The 19,884-nt window shown below is 36.9% G+C and overlaps 1 protein-coding gene and 1 pseudogene across 2 annotated transcripts in view; one reads left to right on the forward strand and one right to left on the reverse strand.

Moving 5' to 3' along the window:
• Positions 1 to 6,718, forward strand: part of LOC107679793 (interphotoreceptor matrix proteoglycan 1-like) — a 26,460-nt pseudogene extending 19,742 nt beyond the window's left edge.
• Positions 6,719 to 6,807: 89 nt separating this feature from the next.
• The window catches only part of myo6b (myosin VIb), a 67,418-nt gene continuing 54,341 nt past the window's right edge, over positions 6,808 to 19,884 (reverse strand). Inside the window, exons 31-34 of one of the 2 annotated variants that reach the window (XM_016475454.1) lie at positions 12,878 to 12,981; positions 11,470 to 11,601; positions 8,664 to 8,882; positions 6,808 to 8,453 (exon numbers count right to left, since the gene is read on the reverse strand). In XM_016475454.1, the coding sequence (XP_016330940.1) occupies positions 8,254 to 8,453; positions 8,664 to 8,882; positions 11,470 to 11,601; positions 12,878 to 12,981 (655 nt within the window). In that variant the 3' untranslated portion in view covers positions 6,808 to 8,253. The remainder of the gene's footprint in view (positions 8,454 to 8,663; positions 8,883 to 11,469; positions 11,602 to 12,877; positions 12,982 to 19,884) is intronic. The other variant, XM_016475455.1, reaches the window with a different exon arrangement.

Here is a 19,884-nt window from a genome sequence, read left to right on the forward strand (position 1 = left end):
TTTGTGACATATGAGGACACAAATTTGTATAATGACATGGGTATGACATAGGTATTACAAGGAGAAGGTGACATTACCTCATGTCCCCATTTTTCAAAACAGTTATAAATCATACAGAGTGAGTTTTTTTTGAGAAAGTAAAAATGAACAAAGTTTCCTGTAAGGGGTAGGTTTAGGTGTAGGATGGTGTAGGGCGATAGAAAATACAGTTTGTACAATATAAAAACCATTACGCCTATGGAATGTCCCCACAATTAACAAAAACAAACCTGTGTGTGTGTGTGTGTGTGTGTGTGTGTGTGTGTGTGTGTGATCTCAGGCTCTTTTTTTCCCTTACTTAATTCCTCAAGTTCTCACCGAGATTGAACACTTTTGAATACTTTAAAGGGGTCATATGATGCTATTTTAAAGATCATTATTTTGTGTATTTGGTGTAACAGAATATATTGACATGCTTTAATGTTAAAAAAACACATTATTTTTCAAATATTGTACATTATTGTAGTTCCTCTATGCCCCGCCTCTCTCAAACTCTACAAAGCCCCTCCTTCCAACAAGCACAGTCTGCTCTGATTGGCCAGCTGACCCAGTGCACTGTGATTGGCCGAACAATTAATTAATTTATTTTTTTAATCAAACATGTGGCTACTATTAATTGAAAATTGTGTTGACCTGAGGGGCAAACCATACTAACTACATTATGTGACTGAGAAAATGATCAAAAAGTGAAGAACAAAAATTAGTCGAGTCATATGGATTGGAATCTTACACATTTCTATCCATTCCACATTTTTTTCTAACATGTTTTTTCAACCACTTTTAGATGCCCTGTAGGTAAATTCTGGCACTACCATGGAGAGCGCTGCAACGAATTGGTGTCTGTGCCAGTTGACCCTCTCCTTTTCGTAGCCTGCCTGGTGGGAAGCCTCTTTCTGGTTTGTGCTGTGATAGGCATCTTGATTTTCATTAACAAGAAATGTATACGGACCAGAAAGACCATGAGACTTGTGTAAGCAGGGTTTTCTTTGTCCCCTTTTCCGTTCATTTAGACATTTGATTTTTCTTCACAGATTTGGATTGGCAGTGGTGACCCTTTTATTAATCATGCTGGTGTTAAGACCTGATCTCCTTTGTATTGTAGGCGTTCACAACCTGCATTCCCCTTTGGTAATACTATGAGAGTAAATCCAGTTTTTGAGAATGACGATGGGGTCTTAACACATGTGTCAAGCATGCTCTGTCCCATGAGCTCTGACTCAGCCTCCTCACAACACTCAGGCCAAGGCACATTTCGATCACTTGAAAGTTTACAGCTTAGTATTGAGGTAAAGTGTACTGCCAAGATGGTATTCTTCATGATCTATTTAAATCAATGTCATAACCGCTACTAACATCCATAATCAACCCGTTTCTCATTCAATCGTATACATGTCCTTTGTTAGAGATTTTGTGGAGAGGATGGACTAACTTTTCCTAATATGAGTAACTTTGCATTGACAACAGTCACATTTACAGTAGGCTTTGTTCAGACTGCATATCTGACTATATAATCAATTTAGTTTTTTGGTGTCAGAACAGCAAAAACACATGAAATTCCATTTATGATTTGAAATCTGGTGAAAATCAGATTTTTTTGCATTTGGTTTCCTATCTGGGTTCTAGAAGGTCTAAATTTACAGTAATGCCTAGAATAAGTTACCTGTTAACGATCCTATTTCACTCAGTGGGATTTTTATTTAGTCAGAATACACAGCTGCTTTTGAATGGCCCTCAGTGAATATTTTAGGATTTGAAAACCAAACCAAATTTGTGAACAGTCAGTATGAAGAAAGTCTACAATATGCTGAACAGCTGAAATATCACCATCATCACAATACCATTCAAACGTTTGGGGTTGTTAAGATTTTTAAAATTTTTTTGAAAGAAGTTTCTAATGCTAACCAAGGCTGCATAAAAATAGTAATATTGTGAAATATTAATATTTTAATACAATTAAAAAAAAAATTCTACATATTTTAAACCGTAATTTATGTCCAAACAAAAAATTATTTTTGAGAAAACAATGAAAAATTTCTTATTAGGATTTTATGATGAATATAAATGTTCAAAAGAACAGCATTTACTTGAATTAGAAATCTTTTTTGACATTCTAAATGTCACAATGATCAATTCAACACACCCTTGTTGAATAAAAAGTATTAATTTCTTTCAAAATGTTTCTGAACCCAAACTTTTGAACATTAGTATGTATATTCCTTTTTATTAAAAATGTATGAAGCAACATATTTTGTTCTGAATATCTCAGTAATAATCTCATTAATAACCAGTTAAAGGGACATTTACCCAAAGTGTGCAGCAAAAGGTTGTGGAGAGATTACAGTGATATAGATTGATATAGATGCACATTCTTCACAGCATATTCATTCTAGGATTCTTATTAGCTACACAATGAGAATATGTGTTGCAGAATATATTATGTGCAATCTAAAAAAAATAATGAATAAATCAAATCACCTCAAAATCATACTTTAGACATTGCACTAGATTACCTCAAGGAATAGGAAAACGATGCACTCCAAAATAACTTTGACAATAGACTATATTAATGTAAAGGGCAGTACTGTACATACTAACTTCAGCAAAAAATATGTTGCTTTTGGTGAATCAGCTGTTTCTTGAGTGTTTTTTTTTTGTCTAGAAGAAACTAAAGACTAAAGAGAACACATCAGCTAAACCCATGCATCAGTATCCTCACCGGTTTTTAACACAATATAACATATTCATTATAAAATAGATTCAAAACAAAAATGCATTGTCTTCTATAAACAAGTTACAGACACAATGTATTCAAACAAACAAACAAAATTATGTCAACCATTATTCTGAAACCTTCAAGGATGCAACATTAAGAAATGATTTTCCTAAGAGGATATAGAAACAACTGACAGCATGCATGGGTTTTGCATCTCATTTAGACTAGTGCATCTGTAGTTGTCTAATCTAATGATATTATGAATAATAATCAGTCTTTTTTTTCCAGCAACAGATGTTTTGCTCTTCAAAATATTGACAGTCTGGATTATCATAGAGTGCCAAAAATGTACCTTGCTTCTTTGCTTGGCAAGACCTTGTCTCCACTTAAAACTGTTCAGGATTGATGGTGGTGTCATTCCATTCCCAGATCCCCAGACAACTCTACACCAGAAGATCAGAAAAGTTAATGTCAGAAATGGTTGACGTCCATCAGTGTATACCACATAACGAGGTAAGCTGGTGTGAAAACAACCAATTAGATGTTAACAGTGACTGTAAATAATCATGACGGCCTGATTTATCATGTCAAGATGATAAATCTTTCCCATCAAAATGTCCACCATCATATATAAGAGGAAATAATGTTTTGGGAATGTTGCGTCCTTCCCGCCACTGCTTAAAAACGGAAAATTACACTTTTCTTGCACAATCTCAAAATGCAGATAAATATTTTATGTATTTAGAAATAGTTAGTAATTATACAAATATATTGGCATGTAATGCAAAATCAGAAGCAGCATTAGTTGGTCTAGCAGGCTTCAATATTTGGCATTGTTTATAGGCAGGAAGGATGAGAGTTGACTGGAGATGTTTATTCATTGAAGTGTGACTTAATATAATACATTGATTATTCCTGAAAGTAATCCTCTTTTATGTTGGTCCTCCAGTGGAATAGGTAAACAATAGAATATTAAACAAGGTATGAGCTTGACAATTAAAATATGAAGGCAATGGCTGTGTTTCAAAATCAGTGCGCTGACTCACTAGTGACCCGAGTAATGTGTTTCCGGTGTTCTAACGATTTGTGCTACCCTGTCAGATTTTGCTACCTCCCATTAAAACAGATGGTAGCATAATTCGATAGTGAAAAGTGCTACCTATCAGATTTTGCTTCCAGCATGATATTAATAAGGTGTGAGGCTTTATTAACATGTACACCTACCCCAACCCTAAACCTACCCTTACAGTAGGATAAATACAGTGTTGGTAGCATAATCTGATAAATTAGCATTATTTGTCAGAACACCGGCCCAGTAATGAAGTTCACAAAGGATTCTGACAGTATGTTTGATGAGCTCAGTTATCGATAGTATATTCAGCATAAAAGTAACAAATACGTGTTTAAATTATAGATTTCATATTGATATACCTGTATACCAAGCAATTCCATGTTCATATTTGACGTATCCTTGGCGCTCGCGTCTCGCTTGTTTTAAACAGTGTTGCCAATTTAGCTACTTTGTAGCTAGATTTAGGACTACCCCGCCCCTTTTGAGACTTTTTTCAAAAGTTTAGGGACAAATATAGCAACTGCTTGGACAAACCTTATCTAAGTTCTCATCTTGCCCACTGATCTACGTTCATCTTTATATAGATCAGTGAATTTGCCATTGTGATGTCATCTAGTGACATTTAGCTACCAGTTTTAGCTACTTTCAATTGAAAGCAGTTGGCAACACTGGTTTTAAAGCTGAACCCGCAATGCATTATGGGAGAACATGCTGTACGCTGGGGGCTTTCCTGCAGAGTTTAAATCGAATGCATTTTTAAATTATAACGTGTTCCACAAAATAATGGCAAGAGGATGCTTCTTCCTACTGAGTTGTCGCCGTGGAATGAACGCAAGAGCAACCACAGTGCGTGTAATTAGATTTACGACTGTTGTGTTCTATTAATACCTTCTTTGAAAGGTTAATGAAATTCCACTTTGAATTGAATCCTCCACTGAATAAACTGAATCTGTCAGAGTGTTTACTGAATCAACATAGCCTAGTACTTAACTAAGTTATTACTAGCATACTCATTAATGACTTTCACGAAAAGCTTGTTTGTACTTTAGGTTCGTGGAACATAAAGGAGTATTATTAAAGATACATAGCCGATTTGCAACCGAGTGTTATTTAGGCCTTATAGCTATTATAATATTGTATTATGTTATTTATATATGTTTTTAATAGTTTTGCTTACGAAATCGCCAAATACAAATGGTTATTTGTGATTTTATTTGTTCTACTTGTTAATTTTCTGTAAAATATCTGGACACTTGGCAGCCCGATCGAAGAGGCCTAATCTGATACTCCTGTTCATGCTTCAGACTGTAAATTAAACCAAACAAATGCTATCATAGCCAGCCTTTTATTTCATACATAAGAGCAATAAATTATTCATAATTTATTGATTGTAATTCCTTTCATCTGGTCCCTTTCTAAAATAATTTACACGTGACATTGAAGTAAACAAATTAAATATGTCATTTTTAGTAAATGTTAAAAAGTTATTTTAAAATGGATTATTTTAATTGACATTTTCTGATTTAATTATTCGCTTTTAATTAATCTCACAAACTCCATGCCGTTTTTTTACAATCCCGTTTGGGAAACCTTGATGTAATGTAATGTTTAATGCACTTCTTGTTGTTAATAACAATGAATGAAATATATTTTCTTTCTCTTTGTATTTTTTATATCAGCCTGGTACAAGGTTTAACTATTTAAATCAATGTGATAAACGAGTTAGGTCAAAAGTAAACAAAAAGTAGCCTAGTCGGATTATATTACCTAAAATGTGAAATGTAATGGTTTACGTTACTAACATTTTTGTCATGTAATTTGTAATCAGTAACGGATTACAGTTCATAAGTAATCTACCCAAGCTCTGTGATGCCCAAAATGTTATCTAGGTTGACAGCTTGCTAGGTTTGCAGAGAATCATTTAGAATGTACCTAATATGGACATATTAGCAGTGCTGGTTAGTTGCTTAATTTGTCTTTGAAGAGATAGTTCATCCAAAAACGAAAAATATCTCTTAATTTACTCACCCTCGGGCTATCCAAGATACAAGTGAGTTTTTTCTTCAGTAGAACAGTAAAGAAGATTTTTAGCTGAAACCATAGTCCTTATGGACTATTTATTTTAATTTTTATTCTTGTTATTATATTATATTATATAGTCACATGAGGGTGTGATGTACGGTAATTATTCATTACTCAGCTGTAGATGATTTTGTGCATATTGTATTTAATTTTCTTAAACTACCATGTTGTTTTTTTTCTACAGATGTGTCGGAGGTCCAGCAGATCCTCTTGCTGTTTTTTGAGGAGTCCTGATAGTGACAGCTTTGAAGTGACTGTTTTATGATGTCCAGACAGTTTTTTAAAGCTACGCGTGGCACCAAAGCTCTTCAGTGCTATTCGAGCAACTCAACTCTGCTGGTTTCTTGTAGACATTTGGCGAGTGTATAAAACAACCCCTATGGATCAGCAAAACTCTTGGACAACTGAAGGAATACCTCCAGGAACGAGGACTTATGATTTAGATCTGCCCTGAACTTTTTAATTGTACCTGCGAAAAATTGTAAACTGTATATGAGACATGTTGGATGCTTTGAACCCTTCTCAAAGGTTTGTTTGCTCCCTCACAATGAGGTATTTATTTACAAATTGATACATTGGGTTGTATCTTAAATAGGAAATAGATTCTAGTCGTCTCTTCTAGTCTATCCACAGTGTCCCAAACAAAGAAAATGAATGTAAAGTATTTCTGTAACTCCTAAGGGGAACAAAAAAATACAAAAATACAGACATGTGGTCATGGTTTCTTTGTTTGTACATTAAACAGAAAAGGTATTTCTGAATGTGTCTTTCAACTGCAGATAAAGTAAATCCTTATATTCATGTCTGTTTAAATTTTCATGTGCAATGATGAATCGTTCACGATAATAGTCAGGGTCCCTGAGTAAAGCTAAAACTTTTTATGACTACAAAGGCAAAAATCTAAACATAACCCAGATTTCATATGGAATGTGTTTATTTTGGTCTAGCAAAGTGATCAGAGCAACAGTGGCCAGTCAAAAATAAGAAAATCAGAGTATATTTAACCCAGACACATTAAAAGATAAACTGACAGACAAGAAACAAATAATTAACAAATTATACTATGCATAAACTGATAGTTTAAGATGACTATCTTTGGAAAGGGCTTAATGGAGAAAAACATTAGCATATGAATAAACAAAGTCTGGATAATGACAGCAAATTGATCAAATGCAGTGCCAAGTTTGCCGAATGTCATTGCTGTTTCCATTACTTCTGTTCTTCAGGCAGTTATTATAACCAAATGAGATAAGAAAGGGCCAGAGAAGCGCATAACGAGACACTCCAGAGCACAAGTTCATTTAAACGTAATATTTTCTTGAGTTGGTACATAAATAAATGAGAGAAATCTACCACACACGCCGACAGAATTCACAGCAAATCATTAACAAAGGTGCCATTATCACTTCACTGAACAGAAATGAATATGCCCTTTAGCATATCCCCATGATTTAAGTACAAAATTGCTGCGCAAAACCATACACGACAGCAGTGACTATCCTTTTTTATGAACTAAAGCTGCTTTTAAGTGCATCTATAAAATTCTTTATCAAATATATGTAAAGGCAATTTCAGATGGTGCATTTCTTGGAAACCACCACATTTACAAAGGTGAGACAAAATATTACAACCTAATGTATTCCAGTGCATGATCCTCATTAGCCTTTACCATCATCTGATTAGATTAAGGATACTTTGACTAGTTATTCAATGTATTCAAATATGAAGTGTTTCTCCACAATAATAACCATTTAAGTCTTATAAGAGAATTTTATTTTGAAAGTTGAAGTGTGTCATTTCTGCACCACTAGCTGATGGAACTGCAAAAAAAAAAAAAAGTAAATTTTTTTTGTTAAATAAACAGATAGTCCAGCCAATGTTGCTCGGGCTGGTCAGGATGCTTAAATGAACATTGAGAATTTTAAAACACCATTTTTAGGAGAATGACTTACGCTATCGCGTTTTAACACGCAACAAATAACACACCTCACCTTTACCAGTAATGTGACTGAAAGAGTTTTACTGAAATATGGCATTTTAGAAAGATTACACCTAGTGTATTTTAGATTCATGAGTGTGATATTTCAATAACATCCCTTTGAAATATGAATTAGGTCTGAAAATCTTAAGGCATCTCTGAGCAACAGGTTCAACCAAGGCTCAGATTTGTATGAAGACTGATTTCTAAGTTCACAGCAAAACGAAGAACAAACTACAAACAAAAAGTTAATTAGACAGAAATTGCTTCCATTAGAGTTGTACAGCCCTTTGTTTTAGCTACCCCACTTTACCGTCTACATCTACATGTGCATAGATAATGTAAACCAAGAGGAGGAACGGTGGATGTTCACTTGAGAAGGTTCTGGAGCATGGCGGTCGCGTAGGTGGGTCGGGCCTGCTTGCTTTCGATGGCGTTCCTCAGGTATTGGATTCCGCCACAGCGCTCCCAGATCTCCTCAAACTGGCGCGGGAGGATCTCCGCTCCACGTTTTCGCGTGAGCCCGGTCTCCTCCAGACTCAGCTCACACATCTCCATGTCGTCCTTACCTGGGTACAGCAAAGGATAAAAGGCATCACGCTATGCCCGTGTACACACCTCACATCCGCAGATAAGACTCGTATTTTCCAGTAAGGGTTTCAACTGCTTTATCTTTCAAATCCTGCTTCTATTCTGAAGAATTCATTGTTCACAGTAGGGGAAAATTATTGTTTTATCTTATGAAAACATTAGGATGTGCTGAAGAAGGCCTTTGGTACCTGCTACCAAGAGGATTGGCTGCTTGTCTGGATGAAGCTCCATCTGCCTGGCAATCCAGGGCCCATCAAAGTGAGCGTACCACCAGCCTTTTTTCTTGTTCTGAGGGTCTTTGTACTGGTCCGCAGGGCGTATGAAGGGAATGCGGAAGTAACGTTGCTGTCGGTTCATTGCAATCTCTTGCTGCCGGGCTGGGACGGGTGGAGCGGGGTTCTGTTGGGCTGAAGAAATATACGAGAAAATTACAACATTAACAAAACTTTCAAAAAAAAAAATCTGATAGTGGCCATTCGAAATTGCTGCCATGCCTCTAGGGCCCTAAAGTGTTCTGAGTACATTTTTTTGTGGTTGTTCTGGGAGGTCCACCTAGAGTTCTGCACGGGATGGATTTCTATAGAATTCTGTCTCTTTTCCACCCACTCCGGGAAATAATTTGTCCCACCCGTGACTTTCACATTTTGTCCCACTCACAAAAACCAGCAGGTAGAGGTCTACTTGAATTTTCAGTCCCTCTCCTGTAAGATTCTGTTCTGCTACGGTGCCATTGTTTATTTTTTCCTATTATCCCCCCCCCACACACACACTCATTTCCCTCCCACACTTAGCAATTCAAAATTTACACCGTGCCGCACTCGGTAATACAGAGTGCAGACCTCTAGGTCAAATGCTCACCCCCAAGTTTTTATTACCCCTTGCCCACCACAAAGTTTTGGTTCTTGTGCCAGAGCTTGGTTGGACCAGTCTGGGAGTCTGTCATGAACTGGACAGACATCAGAAAAACTGAACGGTTCCGAAAAATTAAAGGTTGTTCAGTGCAACATAACCGGTTACATGGCTTTAGTACATCATCCAAATGAACCAGCCAAATCAGCACCATATCTCCAAGTAGATGATTTTCCTTTCAAGTTCTCCATTGAAGACCAGGTTGCATATCATATTGCAGTCTCTATAGCTTGTGTCATTCCATTTCAGGTCCTTCTCATTTAATGTGTCCCTATTATGGATTTTTGAGTGCAACGTAGCTGTATGTGAATGTAAAGAGCCTGCAAAGTTGTACAGCTGAAAGTGCATCATAAATAAAGTTATTGTCTCTCAAAAGAAAGAGTCGACTCTCAATCGCTTAAATGAGTCATTTAAAACTCGAATCCCATTTTCATGAAGTTCACAAGTTACCACATTTGCATAATGCCCGCCTACGTTCTACGTGGACATTCTGCGAAAACTTGAACCCCGGTTTATTTTCACTTTCAAAGAATGAGGCTGTGAGGAATCAGTGGTTAAATTCATCTTTACTACGATGCCACAGCAGTATAATCCCAAACTTTTGCTGTGTTCCCGTCCGTGAGTTCAATGCGATATTCGTAAACCGGTTATCCTTGAAAGGTGGGTCAGTGCCCAGTTTGTTTAGACCAGTTTACTCCAAATCACAAACTGTAAGTATGATTACTAATTGTTTCTTTAATTTTCTTTGGAGTGTGCAAAATATGTAGTTTTGGGTGTTGTGTAAAGAATGTCTGTCGTTCTTATTACTTGGAGTCATGATAAAGGATGGAGCAACACGTTGGTTTACAAAGTGCAGCGATTTATTAGTACTTCATGTCTGTTTGGCTAACGCATATACCATTATTGTTTGTGTCTTTACTACATTCCGTTTCCGCCATGCGCTGTACGCAGTAGACCAATCACACCAGACTGGGTCATCAGACCAATCAGAGCGGAGTAGCCTCACGCAAAGGAGGGGCTTGGATAGATGAATCTTCAAACTAAGAGTTTGAGAGTCATTGAGAAATAAGGTAAATTTAAATGCATATTATAAAAAAACAAAAGTGTTTTTGACCTTGCATGCATGTAAACATGTTGTAGGGAACTCCCAAAACCAAATTATGAACTTTTCAAATAGGGGCACTTTAAGATAGGTCTCTTCAGATCTCTCCTCAACACACTTTATGATTTGAGGTATCATTCATGTCTGTTCCCCAAATGGTACGAGTTAAAACACCAAAGTAGCATTTGTTCAAACCAAATTCTTTACATCAAACCATCTATTTATACTTTATGCTCACAAAAATATATTAACCAGACATAAATGACATCATAAAAGGAAGTACGCATTTTAAATCTGTCAGCCCTAAAGATCAAACAGCTTCAGAGGGCGGCATTAATGTCAAGAAAGTTCTCAGAGAAGTTCTCAGCACTTCAATATTGACTTTGCAAAGCCAGAAGCCTGATTTCATCTCTCAGAGAGAAGCAGCGTAAGCCCCATGCACCTGATACAAACACTCCACTGTTTGAAGGTAAGACACATCTGAGGATTTCACAACAAGAGAGCCGAAGAGTTTGAAGAAGACCTGCAGTTCACGGAACTCGAAATCTCCTGTTTGTTCTGCATGTGCAAACACTTAAAAAGCACTAAAGTCTTCCAGCAACCAAACACTGTGACGTGCCTTTCAAGTGGGAAAATCAGCGAGAGGTTTGATTTCCTTGAAACAGCAGCGAGTGCCTTTAGATGTACTTTTAGCTGTCTGCATTATGTGCATGACAATGCTAACGCTAATCACAAAATGTGCCGCAAGGTTCTTGAAAAGAACAACAAACAAAAACGCCACATTCAACCTTGAGAAACTGCTGTGACACACATTCGCATAAAAAAGAACTTCAGATGAGTATCTTTCCAGAATAAATATTATGCTGAATCACCTTTTGCAATTACAAAGGAAATCATCAGCTACACACGACTTGTGACAATTTGTATTCTGTTGTTCCGCCACCATGCAGGCTATTCTCTTGGGGAAAGAGGTCATATCTTACCATAGTCAGTGACTGATTTGGGAGCCCTCATCTCTGTGTCTGTATTTCGCTTCTTGTTCTTTGATTTCCAGCCATGGTACACCTTCAGGCGACGATGAAATTCTTCTCGGCATGCTGCCAGCATCTCTATATCTACAAGGGTGAGAGATTGTCATGTATAACGAGCAGTTTCACATGACCTTTCATTTTAAGTGTTCAGGCTCATGCTGAACATGAACATGGAACAACTTTTAGAAAGTGTGTCTACGTTCAATTAAATGAAAACCATAAGTTTCCTAGCTTAAATGGTTACCAATACGCTAAACCTAAATTTAAAATCTGTATGACTTTCTTTCTTGAATGGAATTCAAAATACTGTAGGATGTTTATCAGAATGTTTTATAGCTCAGGGGTGTCCAAACATGTTTCTGGAGGGCCATAGCTCCAACCTAATTAAACACACCAGAATCAAAGTAACCAATGTCTTCAGGCTCACTAAAAACTTCCAAGTAAGTGTGTTGGAGCAAAACTGCAGGATGTTGGCCCTCCAAGAGCAGGACTGGTCACCCCTTTCATAGCTGCTGTTTTCCATACAATAAAAGTGAATATTTATAGGGAATGTCAAGCTCTAAAAAAAGCACCTTAATAAAAGAGATAATAAAAATATTCAAGTCTTCTAAAGGTATATGATAGCTTTGAAAAATGCCCTCAGGCAAATCCTCAAATCTCTTTAATGAATGTGCATATTCAAGCTTTGAATATTCATGACCACAAAGGAGAGCTACGGCAGAGGGGTTTTCAATGAATAACAACAAAATCATTTCTGAAAACTTAAAATATAGTCCACAAGAACTTTTATGGTGGTCCTTATGGCCCAAAATCACTGGATTGTTTTGTGGAAAGGAGCAGCTAGAACATTCTGCCAAGCATCTGATTTTATGTTTCACAGAAGAAAGAAAGCCATATGGGTTTGAACTGACAAAAGGGTGAGTTAATTATGACATAATTTTCATTTTAGAGTGAACTATTCCTTTGAGTCAAGAGAAAACTGATAATTAAACCAACATCACAGAACAAAAATTCAGCGAAGCATAAAATGGATTGAAGTCTTTGTGATTAATGGTTCAACTACCATAAAAAACTAACAAATCTGCAAATAAAAAGACAGCATATATAATGCATTAACTTTCAAAATAAATATTGGATTGAGAGCAAGCTACAAATTCAGTCACTCCAAAAAAGCTCGCTGTCGCAATCTCCATCATGCTAGTTTTCCATCTTCAAAATATTACATGCTAGTCCCTCCATCTCCAAAAATATCACGTCAGTCTCCAATCTCCAATCTCCAAAATGACATGCTTTTTGACATGAACAGCTTCAGGTGAGCAGGAAGTTCTGCGATCAGATCAAGGGGACTGATTGCTCTTACCACAGGAGGTGTTGATGGCGTCTCGCAGCTCAGCGTACTTCCACTTGCTCAGGTCGTACTTCTTCACCCCAGCTGCCACCTTGTTGGCCTGCACCTGCGCACCCCTGAAATTGCACAGAGGAGCAATTTTGAGTTTTTCTTAGCTTCATATTTCTCTATAAGCAAAGGTTCTGATCTATCTCCTAAGCTCCTGTTACCAGCTGCTAAACGTTCCCTAGGCCACAGCACAATCAGATGATTAATTGGACTTCTGCTTATGTGCAGATACATTCTCTCTGAAACTTGTAATGACATGGAAATAGCACGGATCATGCCAAATTAACACCTCACTGAGCAAATTAGATGCAGCCTTGGCAACACTGAGCCGCAGCAGTGAGGGTGGTTAATGGCGGCTAACAAAGGTTAATGGTGAGCGAGGGAGAGGCCGCACGTGAGCTCTGTGAGGGTTTTTGCGATCTTGACTCCCACGGTGCAGGGATCACTAAGCCAATCAGCGCAAGGATTGCCTTCTTTACTAAAGATGCACAAGGTCTGTGAGGAGTCTGTGGGGCGATGGCAAAACCATCACCACCCTGATTCTTATCGTATTGGCACCACTAAATACAACAATTTCAGTACTTTGGTACTATGTGATCACAGCTTTTAGCATGTGGGTTTTTGAAATGGCTTCAGGTGGTCCTGGGTGGCTGAAGAAATAAAGCAAACTGTGACTGCAATCTACATCTGGTGATAACCAATGCCAATGAGTCTAATTAGTCGGCCCCACTTTATATTAACGACTACATACATTTAAATTAATCATTCGGTACAATGCACTTATTGTATACATACATGTTTTTACACTTATATAAAAAAAAATACATGCATGTAATTACACCTGTGATTAATTTCTGTAATTACATTTAATGGTCGACCGATATATCGGCCATGGTGATATATCGGTCGACCACTAAATGTAATTACAGAAATTACATGCATGTCATTTTTCAAATATCGGCATCGGCCGATAAGTTTTTCTGTTTGGCCGATGCGTTCGTGGCGGGACTTTTATTTTGATGGCGCTGAGAACGGCAGCGCCTGAACACACATTGCTCACATTATCCCTCTTGTTCGCTGTCGTCTAGGGATGCACCGATACCGATACTGGTATCGGTATCGGGTCCAATACTGCGCTCCTGTACTCGTACTCGTAAAAATGCCCTGATACCAAACAGCGATTTTCAATAATTTAAAGATAAATGATATTAATGTTTTATTGTATAGCGGATGTGCCCGAGCTGATAAGCAGAGCGTGCTGAGTGGATTGAGAGCGCGGCGGCACAGATGCACGAGCTTGTTGAGTGAATATCTCACAAACATCACTGGAAAGTTTGTAGTTCGGTCAGATATGTCAAAAGCAAGTAAGTAAAACAATGCACAAGTTACTAAAGTGATTTGACGGTAAGGAGAGAGAGAGAGAGAGAGAGAGAGAGAGAGTCCGAGAGCGCGCACTTCTGTTGCATGATCTTGATTGCTGTTCGCTCTATTAGCGCATGCATTTGGATTAAAACTAAATCGTAAATATAAAACAAACAAAAATTATAGGGGCATTCACTATAAACAGCATTTATTTTAAACGTCAAGCATACACAACTTTATTTAAAGCAGAAGTGAAACTAGCAGACTGGGTGAAATGCGCTAGGCTGTAAGTGTCTCTCTCATTCTGCACCAACACAAACGTGTGCGCGCTTCGTATGTTTAGCTTGCTTTAAGGCCAAAGAATACTTCGGCGTGGTGCAAATTACATCACCAAAATAGCATGCGTGTACTCGTATAATGTATAATGAGTGGTTCCCTGCATTATTTTAGGAAAACGTTTTGTGATTACAGTATTGAGCAGCTGCAATGGAACAGCTCTAATGCGCCATTAAAATGAACAGTGAAAGTAACAAAAGCTTATACAATACATTTTAACAGGTATAATTAAGTGTGGAAATAACTGAAGGTAATATCTGTTTGCTAAATGAAGCCAACTAACATGATTCAGATTATTATTATTATTACTACTACTATTATTTTGTTTCTGTACCCAATATTTAAAAAAAAAAAAGACAAATGCTGTGAAAATACAGGTATCTGTATCGGCGAGTAACAAAAAGGAAAGTATCGGTATCGAACTCGTTCTGAAAAGAGTGGTATCGGTGCATCCCTACTGTCGTCGTTAACAGTTCTGTCCACGGACAGAAATCTGTCTAATAATCAGATAGAACTGTTAAACAAAGGAATTAAACTGTATACAAAAAAGTATTATAATGATTTCTTATATATTGTTAGTAATAGAAAGGCAAACATTATAATACTTTCTCGTTTGCCGTCAGCATACAGCAAATATGCATTTACTGTATATAATTTAAACAAATCTTTGAATGACTAATGAACATCTAATTTCAAAAACCTTGCAAACTTAGTCGAATCCAGCTGTGAGATCTTATGAAGTGTGCATTTGTATCCTCACGATCGCGTGTACTCTGCATGATGGTCGATCCGTGCGAATTGAATACGGGAGGAGTATTCTCCTCTCAGGAGGAGAGTTCAGCTTTATTGAGACGCACGATCGACAAACTTTATATCAGCCATCGGCCACCCTGCTTTCCAAGGTATCGGCATCGGCTGTCAAAAAAACAATATCGGTCGACCACTGTTGACACTGTTGACCCATCCCTTACACCTTAACCAACCCTTAAACCTACCCATACCACCAAACCTGTCCCTAACCTTACCCGTATCCTACCTCGATAGCAGCAAAAGTGTTTTGCAATAAAATATGAACACAGTAAGTACATGGTACTTATTTATGATGTAAGTACATAGTAGTTAAGGCCATTTAATATAAAGTGGGAGTGTGCACAGAGTTATAGGGTTTGTAATTTAAACTGACCAAACAAATACAAATGTAGCTGTTTTGAAAATAGGCAATTGAAAATAGCAATTCAACGTAAATCCAATATAATGAGAAAACATTTTAGATGTGAAGCTTCACTGAAGCTGAACTGGTGCAAACAAGCCTGTGCATGAGGAGAGAAATATTCAACCATTTTAATGGATACAAACTACATTTGTTTTAAGAAAATGTCAGTAGTGCTTGCCTGTGCAAAACTGGTTGCGGGTTTCCAGGGAAATATGTGTTTGCTAAGGTGTTCTGGGAAGTTTTCAACAAGTTTCTAGGCACCGCTAGGTGCTGAATGTTTGTTACCATGTTTCTAGGGTCTTACTACACGTAGGTAGTTGCTGTGTGTTCTGAGTGTTTGATACTGGGGTGTTCTGGGTAGTTGCTGTAGCATCCCTGCTTTAATGTAAACCTATGAGATTTTTTTTTCACAGCCTGATCTGAATTTGTCCTACACCTCTAACCCCAAATATAATGGTATGAGGAATAATAATGATGCTATGATAAGCACCGTTAATGATGAACTCCGATAACTAGGGTTGGGTATCGTTAGAAATTTTCCGGTTCTGATTCCGGTTCCAGTTTTGCCTAACGATTCCGGTTCCATTTAAATTAACTATTATTATTTTATTTTTTTTACTCTTTTACCTTCATTGAATGTAGTGTTGCTGGAAGGTAGTAAGTAATGTTGAGTAATGCTAGTCCATCAATCACATGTGCTTCAAAGTTGCTGTCTTTTACACTATCAATAACATTTTGCTTTTCAAGCAGGAATAAGCTGGTTGGCCAAATAGTCTCTTGAGGGCTAAGACACTTGATCATTTCCCTAAATTAATGAAATATTAACTGTTATACTTATAACCATGTATACACACACTCCATAAAGCCCATATTTTACAAATAATAATGCAGTCAGGAGATGGTGTGATGCAATGAGTGGTTTCCACATTTTTAAACATTTTTAAACATTTAAAATGCATGAAAATAAATATTTTCTATCACTTTGTTTATCACTCTTGAAATGACCTGTACACTAAATAATCTAACCTTCATACTTGCATAACAATAGCAGTCTATTTATTTAGTGGTCCAAGTTGAAGTCAGCATGTATATTAATGACAATATGGGACAAATATAATGTAATTTAGTGGCAGCTCCTGCCGGTACATCAGACAAAACAACATGCACAGTTACGAAAGATGCGAGTGCGCATACAGTCGTGGAAAACGATGTGTTCGGCAGTTAAAGACGCGACGCGGCGCGTCTGTGGAGTGCGCGTCATGGGAAACATTAAATGTGCTCAGTAATTAAAGAGGCAGGGCGGCGTTTCAGTTATTTGGTTTGTGACATCCTTCACGGGAAACGCCGGCACAAGGCTGCTCACAGCGCTTGGTCACGTGTCGCACCAGAACCGTTTTCGGAACCGAAACTTAGAAATTGCTCTCGGTTCCGGTTCTTTTAAAAAAACAGAACCGGTTCTAAATAAGAACTGGTTCTTAACCGGTCCGGTTAAGAACCGGTTCTCGGTTCCCAACCCTACCGATAACCTTATGAGAGATTGTTGTTTGATTAGCTGACTTCAATAACAAGCTCATAATTTCCATCCTACTTAAGAAAGACCTGCAATCTCCCGAGCCAAATCATTTCCACAGAAGACAATTATTCTAGAACCCGAGGACAAGATTTAAAGTCATAAAGTTATGATGTCACCCTACAGCCTTAAAGCAAACTTTCTCATATAAAAGCTGTGACAGGAGTCCCAGAAGAGATGGCGGGTGGTCAGTGTGTGTCTGGGAGGAGCTCTTGCATGGCTGAACATGGTGACACTGGATGTAGGGACACTCTGTTGACTCTGACAGCTGTGAAGAGCAAAGCTGCTTAACGGAGACCCTGCGAGAGAAGTCTCTGAACTAGCAACCCTGCTGATTAACCCACTCATACAGGTGTAAGTGAAGTGCTAACACAAACACACAGAGGACCAGAAATGAAATGTCAACACTAGTGCTGGGGAAGCTACTCATAATTCAAAGCAGTTAAACTACAGTCAAGCAAGCGTTTAAAAAAGTAATTACTACATTACAAACTAATAACAAAAAGTACTGAACTCCATTAAAGCTATTTAAGGGGGGAAATAACTTTTAAAATATACAGTGGCCCCAAAAATATCTACATATTAAAAATGTATCAGCGTTATTGCATTATATATACATATACATACATATATATATATATATATATATATATATATATCAAAATATCACACCAAGTGGCATTAATTGTAAAGATACTGTAGCACAAGCACATTTTCCAAAATTTAAAAATAGAAGTTTTTAAAGTAATTTTATTAAATATTAAAATTACTGTTTATTATATTATATTACGTTATATTATTAATGTTACAAAAGATTTCGAATTTCATATAAATGCTGTTTCTACAAAAATGTTAAGAAGTGCAACCATTTTCAAGACTGGTAAGTAAACAAAAGTGTCTGAGACTGCATTTTACCATAATTTGTTTGCAGATGTCATTTGATTTGATATTTTATGCAAAGCAATGATATTCATACATTTTACAGCATTGCTTAAAGCATTCAGTAACTACAGCATTCAGCAGAAATACAATATGAAATTAAACATTTTGAAATATAAAATTCTGCAAAAGAGCTGTACAAACCAAACCTCTAAAATTATTACTATAAAAATACAGTTAGAGTTAGAAGCACCACTGCTTCTGGTTAATGACTCCACAGCACTGGTAAACTGCCATATGGGGCATTTCCTAAGTGATGTGCAGAGAAGACCAAACAGGCTCATATTTTATTGTGACAGATTTCCCTCTGCTATAAGCTAACTGAAACTGACTCCAGATGACAGCACAAGGAGGAGGATCATAAACACACTGCAACAAAATTCTCATTCCTTTTAAAGCAACCCTTAAACACTAAAATGCAAATCCAAGTGTCTTTAGTACCATCATCCAGAGCTGAAAATTTTCATGCTGAGAGCTTGAGACATGCATAAATCCAACCTATATTTTGAGGCAACATAAGTAAATGGAAATAGGGTTGTTGAGCTCCTAACATAAAGAGAAAAAGGAAATAAGACCGAAATGGATCAACACCTATAAGAGACTCCTAAAAGCTCCATGATTTTTTTTTTACTAACCCATGACAAAATTTTAACATTTTCTGAGGAAAACATGAGTAGTGCTTGATTGTAAAATAAATTGCAACCACAACAATAGAGTGTTCTGAGTGGTTGCCGGAGCATTCCTATACATTCTATATTGTGTTGTAGAGCCCATTCTCAAGTCTCTATGATAATCTGATCTGTAGATATGACTTGGATCCTTCATTTAGTGCAAGTTTATGGGATTTTTGTGCCTCTTTTATCATTTGTCAAGCAAAAAAATTTTATATTATTGTATATTAATATTAAATGACAAAGAATAATATTTAGTAGTGCTGTCAAATCGATTAATCATGATCAATTGAATCCAAAATAAATGTTTACATAATATGTGTGTGTACTGTGCATATATATTAGTGGTCGACCGATATGGGTTTTTTGACAGCCGATGCCGATATCTTGGAAAGCAGGGAGGCCGATATAAAGCCGATATAATTTTATTTATTTTAATTTATATTTAAGAAATTTGAAATCACTTGAAAATGGATTAAAAATAATTGTGTAAAATAAACATACTTTAGAAGACTAAGCATTTTTCACAAATAAATAAATATTTAATAAAAATCTAATTAAAAAGGAAGTAAACACTGTAACCAACAGGGCACTCAGTATTCTGGGAAGTTTGTGTGCATTGGGAATCTTTTTTTTTTTTTTTTCAAATAAAGCCAAGGTTACACTCATTTTACATACAGCACGCAATGACAATTACATGAATATGACAGTGGGCAAATGCATAAAGCGCAGCATAATTTGAAATCACTAACTTAGTTTAAAGTTTGTCGATCGCGCGTCTCCAGTGAAGCTGAACTCTCCTCCTGTCAGCATTCAATTCACACGGATCGACCGTCACGCAGAGAACTCTGCGAGGTTTGTGAAATTAAATGTTCATTAG

The sequence above is a fragment of the Sinocyclocheilus anshuiensis genome, unplaced genomic scaffold, assembly GCF_001515605.1.
Source record: "Sinocyclocheilus anshuiensis isolate Anshui unplaced genomic scaffold, SAMN03320099.WGS_v1.1 scaffold676, whole genome shotgun sequence".
Lineage (NCBI taxonomy): Eukaryota > Metazoa > Chordata > Actinopteri > Cypriniformes > Cyprinidae > Sinocyclocheilus > Sinocyclocheilus anshuiensis.